Source organism: Musa acuminata, chromosome BXJ2-8 (genome assembly GCF_036884655.1).
Source record: "Musa acuminata AAA Group cultivar baxijiao chromosome BXJ2-8, Cavendish_Baxijiao_AAA, whole genome shotgun sequence".
Classification (NCBI taxonomy): Eukaryota; Viridiplantae; Streptophyta; class Magnoliopsida; order Zingiberales; family Musaceae; genus Musa; species Musa acuminata.
In genome coordinates, this window is record NC_088345.1 from 46,698,931 (window position 1) to 46,718,552 (window position 19,622).

Below are 19,622 nucleotides of genomic sequence, written 5' to 3' on the forward strand. Positions count from 1 at the left end.
AGATCCCGTGTCAAACCCTAATGGGTCCTTCCCTAGTGGGTATTGGATCTGCATCCAATAAGACAAGGACTCTGTCGGATATGTCATATCCGAACCTCTACTCATCGCAATGTCTATCATATGTGTGTGACCCTCTAGGCCCGATATCGAGCTGGACGTGAGTCATACCTGTCAGAACTCCTTCTAACTCAGTGAATTATTATCTCTGTAATAATTCACTCGACTCATCGACTACGGACGTACTAGGCCACTACGCCGTAGTCCCCAGACGATACAGGGGAATCCAATCCATTGGACCTGTCTGTCCTCAGTTACCATGTACCTATAGTCCCTCATCCATCTAATATCCCAGAGACCGTATATCGAACATGGTGTTGTCAGACCCATACGGTTTCTACTCGAGTCTCGATCTAATCGGATTCTCCCGGAGAACACTTTCTCTCTCAACCCGAATGACCCTGGCCAGGGATTTGTCTGAGCAAGAACACATGGGATATTCCTCTCATGACGCCGAGAGTGGATGATCCTCTATCGATACTCAATAGCCCTCGTAAGGTCGACTACCACCCCAATGACCAGCTGTACTAGATCTGGGACAGCCAAACCTATAAGTCTGGTATCAAAGAGTGGAGCACTCATACAGGACATCCTTGGTGTCTCAAGTCTAAGGACCAGATACACCACTAGGACTACGGAATCGCTGTCTGACAATAAGGCATCATCAACTATCCAGCATTCCGTAAGCGGATCAATCAGTGAACTCATTCTCCAATGAGCACCTGTACTGCATCCCTAGTGTCCCTACACGAGCAGCTATGAGACCAGCTGCATCCATCATATGGACGGGTATACAGCACACCAGTCTATCCGGTTATCACGATGTCCCTCTCGAGTAACCTATGACCGGGATTATTTAGGATATGTGTTTAAAGGTGAATCGATCTCATTATCGTGATCTCATCATGATCCGATTCCCATTGCACAAATCCAAGGACATCATAATATATATATGCATTTATGCAATAGTTATAAAGTGATATACGCCAAAATATAATAAGCAAAAAGATTCTGTATCAAGTCACACGTGCCATCACTCACGTGATTGGCTTGCTGGGCACCTATGACTAGCAAGTACGTCCGTAGTCGATGAGTCAAGTGAATTATTACAGAGATAATAATTCACTAAGTTAGAAAAAGTTCTGACAGGTATGACTCACAGCCAGCTCGATATTGGGCCTAGAGGGTCACACACATATGGTAGGCATTGCGATGAGTAGAGGTTCGGATATGAGATATCCGATGGAGCCATTGTCTTATTGGATATCCAATAAGCCCCTGAATTATTGGATCCCTTGGACGAGATCCAATAAAAGCCCATGAGAGATTATTAGATAGAGATCTACTAATCTAAAAGGCTTGGGTTATTGGATGCAGATCCAATACCCACTAGGCGAGGATCCATTAGGGTTTGACAGGGAACCTCTATAAATAGGAGGGATTCAGAGCCTCATAGGCTATAGCCTTTGCTTGCCTCTCCTATTCTCCTTCCCCTCTCCACCTCAAAGCAGGCTTGGAGTTTTGAAGAGCGTCGTCGCAGCCCTACTGTGTGGTTCACCGCTAAAGAGGAGGACACTTAACCTCCTTCACCCTCTCCTAAGGATCTGTAAGGAAACAGGGATATACGATCTCCCTATGTAATACAATCTATTCTATACGCAGTTTTTCAGTTTCACGGATTTTGCACACCAATCTTCGCATGACGACGAATATCTCTTTGAGAATCAAAGATTTTATTTTCTTGTTCTTCCGCTGCATATGTGATGTCGCCCCCAAAGATTTTCCCAACAGACCAAGCTTGAACCGACCTCCTTGGAGAGCCCAAGGTAAGCCAAGAGTATGCAGGTCGACCAACTCTAACTTGATCTCCTCAAAGGGCCCAAGGTGAACTTGAGGTGCATAAGTTGGCAAAGTTTGACCTAACCTTCTTGGAGAGCTCAAGGTTGATCCGATGTGCGTAGGTTGGCTAAGCTCGACCCAACCTCCTTTTGGAGCCTAAGGTGGGCCTAAGGTGCATAGGTCGATCAAATATGACCTGACCTCCTTAGTGAGCTCGAGGTGCGTAGGTCCCATCCTTCTTGGAAAGCCCGAGATGTGTAAGTCAACCAAGTCCGACTCGATCTCCTTAGAAAGCCTGATGTGAGCTTAAGTGCATAGGTCAACCAAGTCCAACCTAACCTTCTCGGAGTGCCTAATGTAAGCCCGAGGTGTATAAGTCGACCACTCGACCTCCTTAGAGAGACCGAGGTGAGTCGAAGGTCAACCAAGTCTAATTTGACCTCCTTGGATAGCCCAAGGTACATATGTTGACCAAGCCCGAACTAACCTTCTTAGAGAGACCAATGTGGACCCATGGTGTATAGATCGATCAAGCTCGACCCAACCTCCTCGGAGAGCTTGAGGTGGGCTCGAGGTGCATACGTCGACCAAGCCCACCCTAACCTCCTTAGAGAGCCTGAGATTGGTGAGCCTCAAATGTGTTTGTTGACTAAACCCAACCTAACCTACTCAAATAGCTCGAGGTGTGCAGGTTGATAAGTCTGGTTCGACTTCCCTGGAGAGCCCGAGGCATGTAAGTTGACCATGCATTGAACATCCCTCCACTTTGACATGACACACTTGTTGAGATGGTCCATTGCTGTATTCCCAATTATCGACCAACGACAACTCTCGAAATGCACATTTAGGGGGACAAATGATAGAGAAAATATTATCCAGCAATTATCATTCAACAAGTGACCTATACTAATAGCTAAATTGGCATAGGGGAGACAAGACCTACCCCTTAGTTTGTCAGCATCAATATAAGCCCAAAGCATACTATTATAAGCTACCTCCCCTCTTTTTGCTATCCATATAGATGTCTATAGAGGTGTTATTAGAGGCTTATAGGGGTTGTCCTCTAAATGATTATTTTTTAAAATATTTTATCCCTTTTTGACTTAGTATAAAAAGCTTATATCTAGCACAAGAATCGAGGTCAATCAATTTTTTTACAACTTCCCTCTCACTTTATCTCACCTTAGAATTAAACTTACTTTCAACCTCGACTTTCATGCAAATCATCTTTGGAGCACTCGAGTGCACTCACATCGTCTCCACGATATCTCCAATGTCAACTCAATGATACCTCATCGTTCTTGTGCATATGTAGTCAAACCATGTCGAACTAATTTAAACATTAATATTATTTTCTTATAACATTACTAAACTAAATTCTAAAAAGAAAAGTATGAAGATTATACAGTTTTATTTATTCTTATAAAAAATAAAAATGATATATTTAATTTTATAAGATATACCCTAGCATATATATGTCACTCCAAGCAGCTCCATAAATAAATCACATATTGTTATTAACTGGATTTAATGAAAAAAAAATTAAAAATATTTTTTTATCCGATATAATACATATTTATAACTAAAAGATCATGAAAACAACTTATATATATATATATATATATATATATATATATATATATATTCCAAATATTGCTCTTGTTTTGAGTAATATCAAAATATCATTAGCCCCAATATATTTTTTTCACCAATTTTGGTCCAAGTGGATATTACAATAGTTTGATCTGTGATAGTGTTTTGACCTTCATAATCATAACAAAAAGACTATAAAGCCTATATGAAAACACTTTAAATGATATAAATGAACTTATAATCTTAACCAAGCTAACTTAAAACCTAAAAAAATTAGTATTATAATGGTTTATGAGTAATAATAATCAAATATGCATAATATGATGTTACTTAATAGTATTTTTCAATAGTTTTACAGTATTTTTAGAACCTCAACAAAAATACTATAGCGCTATTGAAAAATATTATAAGTAAGCTAAATAAATTTAAAATATATTAAACATCCTTTGATATATCGTATGAGGATTCAAATAAATATTTACAATAATTTATGAAAAGTAGCACTGAAACAAGATAAATTAATTTTTTAAATGTTTTATTTTGTTTTGACTACCATATCAAAAATACTATAAAACCAAATGTAAAACACTATAATTAATCAAAATAGACTTTTAACCTTAATCAAGCCAGCTATAAATTAAAAAATATGATAATGATCTATAAGCAACAACAATCGAAGAGTTTTTATAGTAAAAAAATATTGAATATTCATTCCAAGAGTTTTTACATTTTTTTCTAAATTCTAAATGGTATATTTGCTCAAGATATACATGTCATATCAGATGGACATAAATATGGTCTTTCACAAGTATTTATTCTGTCAATATCCATTAATATAGTAAACAAGGATTAACTATAGTTTAACACTAATTATTCAAGTTAAAAAAGATATCTAAATATTTGTACTTCTCCTTTTTTTTTATAATCATAGTGAGTTTATTTAAAGTTTAATATCATTAGGAGTTTTAATTGACAATGGTAGGTTTTCAGATTGACAATGGTATATATATACATATACATATATATATATATACATATATATATACATATATACATACATATATACATATATATATACATATATATATATATATATATATATATATATATATATATATATATATATATACACACAATTTTGCCTTCATTCGAAGATATTGGAGGTTTCTCCTCTAGGCCTTCATATGCTATGTTTTGTGTGCCCCTCCTCACTCCCAACCCGCCTCCGCGCTTTTCGAAGATGATGGTGTCGTCTTCGAACCCTCCTCCTCAGTGTTCCCTTTCGCTCTCTCTACCTTCGACGATCTCTTCCTCCTCCTTTCGATCCTTGCCTCCGTTGCTCTAGTTAAGGCTCTCTTCGATCGCTCGATCGATTTGTTTGTCATGTGCTTGAATATAATCACCAAAAGAACTAGTACTTGATCTATGTGTTCCTCGGTTCTTCCAGGTCTCAATATTTCACCGGAGGAGTATGAGGGTGGATAGAGGGTTCAAAACACTGATCAGGAAACAGAGGTGTTGCTGCGGTACATATCAGGGAGAAACAAAGGTATAGATTGAAACTCTCACTTTCTAATCGAGTTTTTGCTTCATTGTGAGGTTTTGATTTGGGTTTATTCAAAATTGTAATCTGGAGCATGGGATACTAGTTCAATTGATGGTGAGTTGTGGGATTGATGAAACTTTAGTTTGTGTCTTGATTTGGTCTCAAGTTGTTCACAAATAACAACAAGGGCCCTCGTCGACAAAAGCCTTGTGAACCGTGCATTTCCCCCTTTTAGATTTGATGAGGTGCTATGTTAGATCATGTGATTTTGTTTAATTAGATAAGATATATTTTAGATCTAGTTGGATTCTAATTAAGATTATCATTCAATAGAAAGAAAGTTTACTTAGGATTCCTTGGAAGATACTTTTCTGGGAGGGACTAATTTACCTTAAATTCTTTACTCTCGCTTATAAATATGTATGATCTTTTCGAATTGTAAACATGTGTGATAACACAACAAAGAAGAATAACATTAGTATGGATGACATCGTCCTAGCTTATTTGATTGGCTCTTTTGGTTGTTTACGTATGAGGCGTCGATGCTATTGCTTGAACTTTGCATTGCTGCCATAGTCGCCTTACTTCTCTAGCAAAGTCTCGATTGACTTCAACAATCTTTCTAAAAGTCTTGTGAGGTAGCTTATGTTGATACGAAGAGAGACAATATTACATATATATTCTATCTCCTTTTAGTCCCTATTGTATCGCTCCTAGTAATCCTATAAAAGATATGAAAAGAGGAGGAGAATCTAGTTCTCTTGCAAATCGATGTTGCTGTGTTTTATGGATCGGATTATGGAATGCGTTTTCGAATTAGAATTTTTTTTTTAAATGACATCGAAAGGTATGCTCATCTAATCTTCGATCTATGATTATTAGATTTCAGTTTTTGGTATTAAATTTTTTTCACATAAGAATAGCATGCTTACAGTTTTTATGCTTATAGTTGGTATCAGAGCCAAGTTATTTTGAAATCAAAATACCTTAGATTGTAAAAAAATATTAGATTTGTTGTGTATTTAGATTTGTTTGTTAGCCTTTCACTTATGTAAAGGTGATGTTCGATTTTGATTACATGATACTTGAACGATCTATCTGTGTCATTGCCTTGCAAGGCCAATCCTATGTATTGTCATTCCTTGGGTTTTCCTTTGTGCTGCTCGCCTTCTTATAGGCGATGTAAATATTTTCACATAGAAGATCTATGAATGATGGAGACATAAGGAAAGGGGTGTTGGACGGGAGGAGGTGCAACATTGTCATCAACTGCTCAGCTGTCGATGGTAGCGTTGCTGCGTGGCGATAGCCCTATTGTGGGCGATTGCTATTTGTACAACCATAGCAGCATGCGGAGGTTTGACCCTGTTGGTGTGTGGCTATGACGGGTAGTGGTCATCGGAGGTGTCATAATGGTAGCCTGATTAAGGGTTGTGGGCTGTAGGTGATACCGTGGCGTCAAACGCAATGTCGCGAGCAACATTATCGACGATCACTAAAGCATTGGTGGCAGTGAGTTTGTCGTTGCCGTGTGTGACATAGTTAGGCACCGACATATGAATGATAGACAATGCAACACGAATGATAGCAAGGGACATCTGCGCTACTGGAAAGCGACAAGGCTCCTAGTTTAATAAGGACCGTGGGGTGGCCTTGATGCTACAAAAGAGGTCATGTGGATATCCATGATGGTCGACTGGTAAGGCTCTGTTATGTTGCCAAGCAATGTTGGCCATCGGTGAAGAGCATGTGACTATACTAGCCATGGCCGAACCAATCGGAGAGGGCGTGCACGTGCGCATTGTGGTTCAATGGCGATCCACGAAAGGGTGAAAGTTTTAGGGTTTTAGGGCTTCTACCCTAGTAAAGGTAAATTTTGCCCTTATGGAATCTATTGATTCCAGTCGATGTCCTCCTGTGATAGTTTTGCTCTTAAAAAATTATGTATTTTCAATATATATATATATATATATATATAGTTTTACCCTTCAAAAATTAAATGTTTCGAACTTATGTCCTCAACTATAAAATTGACTAATTTGATCAAATTTTGGTGGAAGCCCAATTTGAACCCAATTTTGATTGATTTGATTGGGTTGACTATTGGGTCTAATTTGGGTAGTCTAATTTGAATTAGCCTACTTTGGGATGTCCAATTAAATAAGATTGACTGACCCATTTAGGTCATTTATAGAATTATATATATATAATAATAAATTTTTTTATAGTTTTCTCATATTACTTATTGGTAAAATTTTTGCTAATGATAATTAAATTTTAATTATTGTTCTTAGATATTTATGTATTTATTCACATGTATACATTTTTAAATTGATGTTTATTTTCATATAAAGTCATGAATTTTGTTTTGTTATGATTATTATAGAGTTTTTGTTTTGATTAATTTTTTTGTTCAATAATTATTATAATTAATTTTTATTTATCAATACTACATAATTAGATTAAAAAATATTTAATGAATATTATTTGTAACTTATATCTTTAAGTTTTATCTAGGTTCGTAGTTATCAAAGTGGCATTGGATGATAATCTTATGAGATAAAATTATAATAAATATTTTATCATTTATAGGATATTTTTAATTATATTTTGTGTTATTGTATTGGTCTTATAACCGTTAAAATAGTCTAGACTAATAATTTATAAAATTATATTAAAGAATTAGTCGTAAATGATATTTAAAAAGTAATATTCATAATAACATACATAATTATGAGATTTAGATAATCTCAAAGGAGAATTTACTTAGAATAATTATGGGATTGAGATAGGACGATACTATTTTGGATATCTTTATAATTTGAGATTATATACCCAAATGTAATAATATTGTTATATAAGAATGATATTAACCTTGTATAAATAATTCTGAGTGAATGTTGAAGATATTAATATTTTACCTAATTGTGAAAACATGAATGATATCAATAATTTATCATATTTTGAAAACTCAAGATGATAATATTATTTTATATTTTATTGTGGTATTTCTTTTCATATACTCTCGTGCTTCTAATGTCTTTATACTCTCTAATTCAAATTATTCAAATTGATTAGATTATATATACTTCACATTGGGTGTATTAGATACTAACCTAACATTGCTTATTGAAAGGCTCATAGACCTGATTGATGAAAGCACTATAGAATAAATTAATAAATGAATACTTAGAAAAATCCAATAATATCAGTCTTATATTTATAAGAATGATAATTACAAATAACATTAAGATTTTATTACCATATGCAACTAACTTTTAGAAATATTTGAGGATTATAAAATACATGTTTAAATATGGATGAAACCCTTAGGAACCATGCATTTCCCCCTTTCAGGTTTATAGAAGTTCTTGGAATAACCTATTTGTAGTTACACCAAAACAAGGATAGAGAAAGGACCATCTCGGAAGCTGCTTACCTGCCCCAATTTTTTTTTTTGGGCAAGAAAGAAGGAGGTGGTGAGAAAAGGATTTGACTGGCAGAACATAATTGATTTTTCCAATATCATCAATAGAAGTAGGGCATTAGGCATCCAAGTTTCAGCCTAAGAGATTTGCCCTTTTATAGGAATTTGGAAAAGCGGCAAGCCGTGCCTCCAAAATTAAGGAATCAATATAACAAAGACCGAAAATTTCAGAGGGGATATAGGACCAATCTTGGTACAATTTTAGTTGTTTCTCTTATTGCTGAGAATTTAGAAGGACATCATGCATAAGCAGTTTGGAGTCTCCTGAAAGAGGATACTCTGTGGTTTCTTATGCAAGTACAAAAGGTGTTAAATATTAGTAGTCGAAATCGGGCTATATCTAATTGTTATTTGTTCTGCTTGATACACCATTGAGAAAAGGAATACCGTGTTCCTTCAATAAATTGAAACAATTATATCATAATAAGATTTTGGAGATCATATTCCTAGCATATTAGTGATTAGTTTAGTGCTCTTAATTTGGATGTGTTTTGTGGAACATTTGAGTCTTTAATAGACGGTGTGATGTTTGCTACTGTTGAAATTTGTAATCTTTAGGTAAGTGGAAGTCAGGGCCAGAAGTCGCCTGCACAGATGTTGTTTTTCATTCATGTCATCTCCAGCTTCTATCTAAACTCATAGTTCCATTCTAATGGGAGGTAATGCACTCTCAGTGACTTTGAATTCTTCAAGCTCATGCGTAGGCTTCACAGTTTTATGTAGTTGCATGTTGTGGGTGTGAGAATCACTAATATGCTTAGTTATTGAAAAGTGAAAGATGCACCATACTATGATTAGGAGTTCTGTAGATTGACTATCATAAACACTCACTGATAGTCACAGCAGCTTATTTAAATTGGAAATGAAGAATTGTGCAGTTAGACCACAAAAAGATATTAATCTTCACCGATAAGTTCCTCGGCCTGTTGGTTCATCTTGAAAGGATTTCAGCTTTAGATCATGTAGATGGTACTACCCAAGAATTTAATCTAGGATCCTTTTGAAAATATAATATATATATTTTATACATTTGTTTACTAAAATGCTTTGATCATTTCCAAGTTCAGTGCATGAAATGTCTCTGTGTTGGTGTTCACAAGTAATAGTATAAGATTTTACTGTCATAGTTGCTTATAAGACATGAACAATGGACATTCTATAAGCGTGCCGGAGAAATTAGGTGCTCATCACATATCTCTGTTTTTATATACCTGATTACTTTCACCAAACATTCTTTTGTCTCTACTGCTTGCATTAATTTCTTGGTGTATATTTTGATGGCATTCTATGGCATCTTAAGATCTTTTGCTTGTGTTCTTTAACATCTTTTTAGTGGTTATAAATCATAAATATGATGACATGGAATATCATGTCAAAATCTAGTTAAGGATGTGAACAATATTAAGAATAATTTGAGATGTGATAGGTCTGATAAGAGAATAATGATATAATCGATACTTCTTACCTAATCGACACCGTGGTGTTATGTGCTCCACGTCACGTCACATCATTGACACCTTGGTACTACACGACAAATACCTCCTAGCCATTTAGCTGTCACTTAGGTCCTATATGGTTGATACTTGTCAAGTAGTCGACGCTCTAGTGCTATATCATCGACACCTACTTTGATGGCTTAGCACCATGTGCCTAATATTTCAACAATCGATACGAAGTAATTCCCATGTACTATAAACCATGTCATAATTATTGCACGTTTCTCGATTTTGAGATGACACGAGTACCGAGATAAGAATATAATCGTCCTCATGGGACTAGTCCAATAAGATGGAAATAAGTATGTAAGAGTTTTCATTATCAACGTGAGTCTTTGAGCATAACAGTCAGAAGCATGTAAAAGCCCTTTTCGGTGCATTTCTCAACACTGAAAATCTTAGATTTTTATGTATTGGATTTTTAGAGACTCGACACTTGAAATATGTAATTTTGCAGAATCAAAGTGGATTCAACATTAACCAGAGAGAGATGTAAAATAGGTATTCGGCTAAGCTCTGAGTTGGTTTCAATCAGACATCCAGCATATCATTATTGAAATATGTTATTTCAGTTCTAATATTCCTATTTTGATTGGTGCTTTGACATATTTCGAGTCCAATCCAGTAATGAACCCAATTGCCACCATAAAGGAAGGGAAAAAAAAGAGGGGATTTGTATCGATCTCATCCATGATATAGGCTCATTAGGCGACAGCAATGTCGTGGCCTTGGCAGACCCAACGCCATACGACCCACACGTGGAAACAGAGGAAAGCGTCTCGTGTTCCTCACGTTGCATCTTGTCGCTGGTTCCCTAGATACTACATCGGTCGTCTCCTGGGCCCCATCAGCTCGCTTTAGCGAGCGAAAGGTCACAGGCCCCATGCGAGGAGCGGTGGGCGGTACGTGAAAACCATGCAGTAGTGCAACCGTCACGTACCTGCAGCCACTGGGGGCATCGAAGGGCCGTGGCCTCTTCGAGCCCCCACGGAAGGCTTCCTTTGTCGGTAGCGATGAGCGCTCACGGCCCTTCGTTGCCCCCACGGAAGGCTTTCATTTGTCGGTTGGCTCCTCAAACAATCTTGAAGTCTCTGAAGTCCAACTAGAGGTGCAAGAGACGTTGTGAAACATGTCAAGATATATCATGTATCTTCTCTCTTCTATGCTGGTGGTCAGGTAGCACTATGACATCTAGAATCAGGATGATTAGCATATCGTTTGAAGGATTTTGAAGCCAAATAGCATGCAGGGTGATAAGGATAGTAATTATGATAAGACTCGACTGACGTCAGATGATGCCTCACATCTCAATCGACGTGATAATACCTGATCAAACGAACCAAAACGCCGATCGAGACGCATTAACGCCTGCTCAGGCTCGGTTCTTCATGTCATGTCAACACCAATGTCAGACGCTACTGGTCTGCCCCCTGCAAGCGGGCACATCAGGAAACAGTAAGCTTCCCTATAAATACCCTCGCATTCTGAACAGAAGAGGGGGAGGAGGAGACACACCAAAAAGACTTCTTCATCTGAAATCCCCTTCACATCAACTAACTTGATCGTCGGAGGGGTCGGGCCGAGCACCTCGACCCGACCTTTGTGCAGGTGTGAAGACAACGACTTCCCGCTAGGCACCCAAGCGAGGAGCCGCCTCCCGGAGGAAACGACGATCCTGTCCCGATCGAACCACCGCCTCAGACCACCTCGGCGGACCCGAAAGCGACCTCGGGAAGATCCCCCGTCATCCGGACCCGAACCGAGCCGCGTCGGCCCCGAGGCAACGGCTCAAGGTTGTTTACCACAACATTTTGGGTCTAGAAGGAGGGCCCGGAATGTCGGGTGATCACCCGAGCGGCTCAGATGAGCCCACGACTGAGAGGTCGCACCCGACTGAAGCCTCGGGGGAACATCCCCCGCACGGAGACTATCGTGACGAACACCCCGCCACGACCTCAGAACGATACTGGCGGATATTCAACGACGCGGGCTTGTCGCCGCCCGACAGCGCCCCCGCCGACCCCTCGCCCGTGTCGTCCGAGGCCTTTCAGGACCTCGCTCATCAAGTTCGAGCTCAGATGGGTATGGTGCAAACCATTATCTCGCTCGTTTCTCATCCGGCGCACCCGCCTGCGATCGAACCATTGCGACAATGCAAGACGCTCGTTCGGGCCCACATGACACTTCTGGAGCCCCCCACTTCGCCTCGGGTCCGACCGGCCCCACTGGGGATCCAGTGATGGCAAACCCGAGCGGTCGCCCGGAACCCGAGACACTCTCTTCGGACTCCTTATGGGCCTAGTTGCGCTTCGTCAGCCAGCGACTTGACGAGGTGCAGAAAAAGGTTTGCAGGTCCAAGGGGGAGCTCGGGGAGGATGCACACCAAGGGTCTCCCGTCATGCCCGAGATATGGGATCAGACAGTCCCCCTGGACTTCCAGCTCCCCTCTCTGGACGCTTACGATGGCTCTATCGACCCAACGGACCATGTAGCTGCTTTTCGCGCCCAAATGGCGCTATACGAAACCTCTGATTGCCCTGATGTGCAGAGCGTTCCCTACCATTCTGAGAGGGTCGGCCCACGCGTGGTATGGCGGCTTGAAGACTGGAACGATCGCTTCCTTCGACCAGCTCGTCAAAGATTTCGAACCCCACTTCGTGGCCTATGCACAGCCGAAGCCTTCCGCAACACTGCTCCTCGGACTCAAACAAAGGGAGGACGAGCCCCTTTCACATTTTATGGATCGCTTTGCCATGCAAATCCGGGGTTTGTCGGACACTCACCCCTCTCTGTTAGTGCAGGCATTTATGATAGGCCTGCGACCTTCCAGATTCCTCTGGTCCCTTGCGGAGCGACCTCCCACCACGGTGCTAGAGATGCTCCAGCGGGCTAATCGGTACATTGCGGCGGAGGCCTATGCGACCGTGAGGAGAAGGGACAACTTTTAGCAGCGGGCTCCGTATAAGAAGTCAAGCACCCACGGTGGCTTTCTGATGTAGTCCTCGTAAAAGGAATCTAGGCCCTGCCTCAGTCTCTTCCGAGCGAAGGCTCAGTATCTATTTGACTGCCTCCCGGTTCGCGGTTAGCTCCGACCTAACCCCCTTCGGTATCTACACGGCTCGGCCGTAGACTCGGTCGTAGGCTACCCGAGTCCACCTCAAGGCGGCCTGCCCGCCTGAGCCGTGTCCCTTGGTCGCAGCCTGCCCGAGTCCACCTCAACACGACCTACCCGCCTGAGCTATGTTCCTCGGCCTGAGCCGTGTCCCTTGGTCGCAGACCGCCCGAGTCCACCTCAGGGCGGCCTGCCCGCTTGAGCTGTGTCCCTCGGCCGCAGCCTGCCTGATTCCACCTAAACGCGGCCTGCCCGCTTGCGTCGTACTCCTCGGCCACGTGTTGCCCAAGACCACACTTGCGTGGCCTGCCCGCTTGCGTCGTGCTCCTCGGCTCCATGTCCCCTGAGACACACCTGCGCGACCAGCCCACCTGCGTCGTACTCCTCGGCTTCATGCTCCTCGAGATCACGCCTGCGCGGCCTGCCCGCCTGCGTCGTGCTCCTCGGCTCCATGCTCCCCGAGACCGCGCCTGAAAGCTGAAGCCATGCCTCGGACTCACTTTACAACGACCGACACATAGCTTCTTTCCAGGGGGGAATATGATGAGGATAGTAATTATGATAAGACTCGACTGACGTCAGATGGCGCCTCACACCTCGATCGACGCGACAACACCTGATCAAACGGACCAGAACGCCGGCCAAGGCGCACTAACGCCTGCTCAGGCTCGGTTCTTCACGCCAACACTAATGTCAGACGCTACCGGCCTGTCCCCTGCAAACGTGCACATCAGGAAACAGTAAACTTCCCTATAAATACCCTCGCATTCTGAACAGGAGGGAGGGAGGAGGAGACACACCAAATAGACTTCTTCATCTGAAATCCCCTTCACATCAACTAACTTGATCGTCGGAGGGGTCGGGCCGAGCACCCTGACCTGACCTTTGTGCAGGTGCGAAGGCGACGGCTTCCCGCTAGGCACCCAAGCGAGGAGCCGCCTCTCGGAGAAAACGACGATCCCGTCTCGATCGGACCATCGCCTCAGACCACCTTGACGGACCCGAAGGCCACCTCGGGAAGATCCCCCGTCATCCGGACCCGAACCGAGCTACGTCGACCCTGAGGTCACGGCTCAAGGTTGTTTACCACAACACATGGTGTTCAATTAAATGAAAGATTCCATTATAGCTTTCTTAGCGCTCCGTCCCTCTTGGTAGGATGGAGAAGGGAGGAGTTTTGCAGCGCAGTTCGACAGCATTTAGAACGTTAGTAGTGAATTGGCGGTGTCGTACCCCATCTTCTCCAGATTGGGCACCACGGCAAGCTGGATCATCGGTGGCGGCCCGCAGGCGAGCACGAGCGTGTCGTCGGAGCCGCCCACCGGAATGTGCCCCCTCAGAATGCTCTCGGTGACGCGCCCCGTGCTGTACCGCCACCGCTCGCCCTGCTTCACCTCGCTGATCACGTACCACGCCTTGAGCTGCGCCGGGTGCTCCCGCGCCCAGCCGTCGAGCTCCTCCCGCAGCAGTATGTCCTCCGCCGTCCGGTTCGCGTACACTAGGTGCATCTCGGTGTGGTCTTCCGGGTCCTGCAGCGCCGCCCGGATCACCTGGTACACCGGCGTGATCCCGGTCCCGCCGGCGATCATTGCGAGCCGCTTCGCGATCCTCGGCTTGCCTTGGACGAGGAAGTTGCCTTGGCCGGTATACTCGATGTGGCCGAACGGTCCCTTGACGTCGAGGGTGGAGCCGACCGGCAGCGATTCCAAGTGCTGGGACATGAGGCCGCCATTGGGGAATCTGGCGTTCTCGCCCTTGAAGTAGACCTTGATCAGGAGCTCGAAGTGGCCGACCTCGTCGACGGAGCTCGTGGGCGTGTATGGCCGCATGCAGAGCTTGTCGTCGATGGTAGCGTAGAGGAAGATGTGCTTCCCGACGGGGAGGCCCAGCACTTGGTCCGCTGACGGAAGCGCGAAGCGGAAGAGGCGAACGTCGCGCGATGCGGCCTTCCTCGACACGAGCTTGCACTGCACCTTCTCATGGGGGCTAACGAGAGCCAGGGGCCTCGAGACCTCGCGGATGGTGGTACGAAGGGAGGCCTCGAAGGTATTAACCGAGGGCGCGAGCTCGCCGATGCGGTAGGCTTCGAGGAGGGCCCTTGCCTTGTCGGAGTGGATGGCGTCGAACTCCTCGGTGCAGTCGCTACCAGCGTTGACGAGGATGCTGTCGGCGCCACCGGGGTGGTCCTTGATGAAGGCGGTGCAGTCGTAGACGTGGCCGTGAACGACGATCCAGGCGGAGGCAGCGGACGCGTGTTCGCGCACCTCGGACATGGCGTACAGCTTGGTGGAGGTGCTCATGAAGGGGGTAGAGACGCTCTTCTTCATCGACGCCACCTCCGACGTCTCAAGATGCTTCTGCGGCGCCATCCACCCGCCCGTCTGGCTCCCGGGCTGCGTTGGGTGCTCGAACACCAGCCCGATCTCGTCCTTCTGGTGCCGGCGCACGTTCACCTTCACCTTGAACCAGCAGTTGTTCATCATCCCCTGCACCACCACCATTTGAGAACCAAAGCCAATCGACCAACTCGATAGCGAGAACGGGTTACCATGACGTTCCAGATGAGCTTCTCGGGCTGGGTGTTGAGGGACTCATCCCACGCCCGGACCGCCACCTCCTTGGCGCCGAGCAGGTCCGTCACCTCCACAGCCACGGACCAGAAGCACCAGCACCAGTACTTGCCGAACTTGTTGGGCTTCTCATGGTGGTGGAGCGCGCACGGCAGCCACGTCTCCCCACCGTCGTATGTTATCTCGACTCGTGTCACTTTCCTTCCGCCACCTGTTCGACACAAACCAGATGATACTAAGTTCTTTCCGCAGACTCTATCCACCATGACGCCCGATGAAAGCTTCGCTTCTGGTGACTTGGGTACGACGCGCACAATGCACATTTATTTTACTTGACATTATCTTCTTTTATGATTATTACCTCATCACAAAATGCAATATCGGGTGGGTAACCAAACTGCCGAATGTGACAATGTCATAAATGCAGGATGTAGCATAGGATACCGTATATTTAAAGAATGATGTCTCGTAGATGATGCCATCTTCTTATGAAATATGACATCACGATCTGAGGTTGTAATTTCTTATCTGTGTATATCGGACAGATAAAAACGGACACCGGCTAGTAATTACATGATGATATATCCAACTAAGAATAGGCATATCCAATTAATTAAGTTGGTAATCAGTATATAACATACCAGAGTACGCATAACCTCTCATTAAGTAGGGCTTTTGGATCGTGGAGGCGTCGACGGGAAGCATCTCGTCGTGTCCTGGCATGATGATCACCGAGTTGATGTTGAGCTCGTTGATGATATATTCCGGCTTGTACCACCAAGCTACGGAAAAATAATAATATCAGTCATTTACTGTGATGATTTGTATGGGTAGATAATGGCGATCCCATTACCTTCGGCGTCAGCGAGCTCCTCGTCAACGTGAGAGGGAAGGACGCGGTTGTCCTTATAATGGTAATAGCTGTTGGACTCTTGCGGTGCGACGATGATGCGCCTGAGCCACTTGACCATTCGGCCACCGATGAAGCCCGGGATGATGATGCGCACCGGGAATCCGTGGTCCGGCTTAAGCAGCTCGCCGTTCTGCATGTAGGCGAGCATGACGTCTCTCGACGCGTCCATGGCCGCTTCACGCCTGAGGCTCGTCCCGTACTTGGAACCGCCGCCGCCAGGGAGGTCCTCCGCTCCCTCGAAGCACACAAAGAGGACGCCGTCCTTGCGGTCCCTGATGCCGCACCGGCGTAGCACGTCCCGGAGCCGGGCGCCGCGCCACACCGCGGTGGATATGGCTGCCGGGCCCCAATTGAACCCCATGGTCTGGCGCACCATGTTCTGCTCCTTGCGCCGGTTCCCGGCGCAAACCAAGGTGACCGGGATCTCGACCGGGGGGAAGTCACGGACCAGCTCGTCCATGGTGAGCCGGACCGGTCGCTTCACCAGGCCGGTGATCTCCACCGTCCAAGTCTCCCAATCGGCCCTGGGGACGGCCCCGTGGTTCCGGACGTAGTGGAGCGGGACAGGGGTGATGAACCCGTGGTGCATGAGCTGGCCCAGCGGTGGCTCGCAGTTGAGGGGATGCTTCCCAGTAAGCCGGATCAGGGAGGGGCTACGCTCCACCCAGCTGTCGGCGGTACCCTCGTCCCTCGGGTCACGCACCGCCGGCTCCGCCTCGTGGTGGCTGCCGCAATACTTCTTTTTCCATCCCGCCGCCTCCTCATCCTCGTCCTCGTCGTCCAGGCCGCCGTAGCACCGTACTTTCTCCTTGGCGGAGGCGAGGGGGAGGAGAGGAGGGAAGCTGCAGCCGCGCACCCGGGAGCTGGTGCGGTGTGGGGCGACAAACGCCTTGCCAAACCGTCGGTTGTCGATAGACGCCGCCATGGCAGGAGTAAGCATTTAGGAAACAAGAGGAGCTTCAACTCTTCTGTTAGCAAGCACGAAAGGGAAATGGGGACGGTTTACATATATATTAATAGAACCATCGGGGAAGAAGAGAGGCACAGCAGCGGAGGAAGGGAGAGGGGTAATTGGATCGACCCCATATATCTACGATACATCACAGAGGTGTGAAGCGGGGAACACTGATGGCGGCGCTCGCGGTCTGGAAAACGGTGATACGTGTATAGAGTGCGCAACACAGACGTAGGCGCCGCCAAACTCAGAATCCCAGAATATATCATAGAAGCTATCAATAAAATATACTTTCTTGGTCACTCAGCTGTCTCAAGTAGAGCTACACCATTTATTTGTTTCAATTTAAAACTAGACCGACATATTCTACTATTAAAAAACCATTTAGATTAAGAAGTTTGATGTACTATTTCTACAATGGCATGACAAAATCATCATACTTTCCTAATATCTAGGGGAAGATAAAATTACCAATCTTCAAAGAAGACAAATTAAGGAACCAAATGGAGGTCAAATGCACAACTCATAGTCATTGGTTTGATTATCTTGTGTAGCTTGTTTGACATGGAGCATCAGCTTATGTATACAATGTATCACAGAGGTGACATCTGCCAGCAATTACATGCCTGAGGTATGACTTAATGTATTCCATATTCTTTCTTTGTGTGGTGGTATCTTGGAGATATAAGCTCTGTTTCTTTCCGGGAGTCGAGAACATGGTGGATTTCAAACCAGTGCAGTCCTTCAGTTCAGAGAGTGGCTAATGCTAAGAGGTCATTTTGTGGCCCTGACCTTCATTTCCTTTGAAACATTGGTGATGTTCACAGTAGATCTGATGACTAATTTGCTGGAAGTTAGTTTGTATGCTTCAGTTCTTTGCCAGTCTTCCCATCTGCATTTTAGATTTTCTTTGTCTGCTAATGCAGTCAGGTTCCCATCTGCATTAAAAATGTGCACTCTTGTTCTGATTCTTCCGACATTGAGCGGTTTGCCATTTGCTTCAATGAAGGAATGGAAGCTAAGCTGCATTTATCAGAGAAATTAGCTCTCTCCAAAGACTAAGATATGTTGGAAACATATTTGTGGTTCATGAAAAGGTGTGCTCCTGCCATGTTTTTGCTTCTTGATTTATCTTGATTTTACAAGGTACAACATCTCAAGTTTTGCTGCGTTGGTTGTGGTTGGAGTTGTATCATGATGATCACATTTTTAGTGTATTATTTCATGTTTAGCAGGTTAATACTGATGCAATGTATCATAAAATTGGATAGTATTTACAGCATATCATCTCTTGGTTGATGCCCAATGCTGAACTCTTTTTTCATGATCTTCAGTTCCGTGAGTTTGTTTAGGTTTTTCAGTGCACATTTTATGCAATCTATTATTGATTTTTTTCCTGCATTACTGTTATTTGTTCCATCTAATTACTGAAATGGTGCATTTACTTTGGCAAGTTAGCTCTCTACAGTTATCACTTATGAAGGTGGACATGTTGGAAATATACTTCTGACCCAAGTAAAGCTTGTTTCAACTGCATTCCTTTGGCAACGTCACCAACACAGGGTCTTCTTGTGCTTGGTTCATTGCTCGTCAATCAAATGATCCAGTTGTATCTCAAATCTTGTTGTGGTAAACAAGAGCATGGCCTCGGGGCCGACGCGACTCGGTTCGGGTTCGGATGATAGGGATCTCCCTGGGCGGTCCTCGGGACTGCTGAGGTGGCCGCTCGCGGTGGTCCGATCGGGACGGGATCGTCGTTTCCTCCGGGAAGGGGCTCATCGCTTGGGCGTTTAGCGGGAGACCTCGGCCTTCGCACCTGTACAAAAGTCGGGTCGGGGTGCTCGGTCCGACCCCTCCGACGATCAAGTCAGATGATGTAAAGGAGATTTTAGATGAAGAAGTCTTTTTGTATGTCCTTTTCCCGTGTGCCTCCCTTCTCGTTCAGAATACGAGGGTATTTATAAGGAAGTTTACTGTTTCCTGATGTGCCCGCTTGCAGGGGGCAAGCTCGTACTCCTTGTAGCGTCCGACACTGGTGTTGGCATGAACGACCA

The 19,622-nt window shown here is 44.3% G+C and overlaps 1 protein-coding gene across 1 annotated transcript; it reads right to left on the reverse strand.

Moving 5' to 3' along the window:
• Positions 1–14,278: 14,278 nt before the first annotated feature.
• LOC135618308 (nitrate reductase [NADH] 1-like) lies at positions 14,279–17,649 on the reverse strand. The gene is made up of 4 exons (XM_065119187.1): positions 16,554–17,649; positions 16,342–16,482; positions 15,679–15,911; positions 14,279–15,616 (listed from the first exon to the last, which is right to left on the reverse strand). Exons 1-4 carry the CDS (start codon positions 17,551–17,553, stop codon positions 14,330–14,332), a joined length of 2,661 nt encoding a protein of 886 aa, XP_064975259.1. The 5' UTR covers positions 17,554–17,649; the 3' UTR covers positions 14,279–14,329.
• Between the last annotated feature and the right edge of the window lie 1,973 nt (positions 17,650–19,622).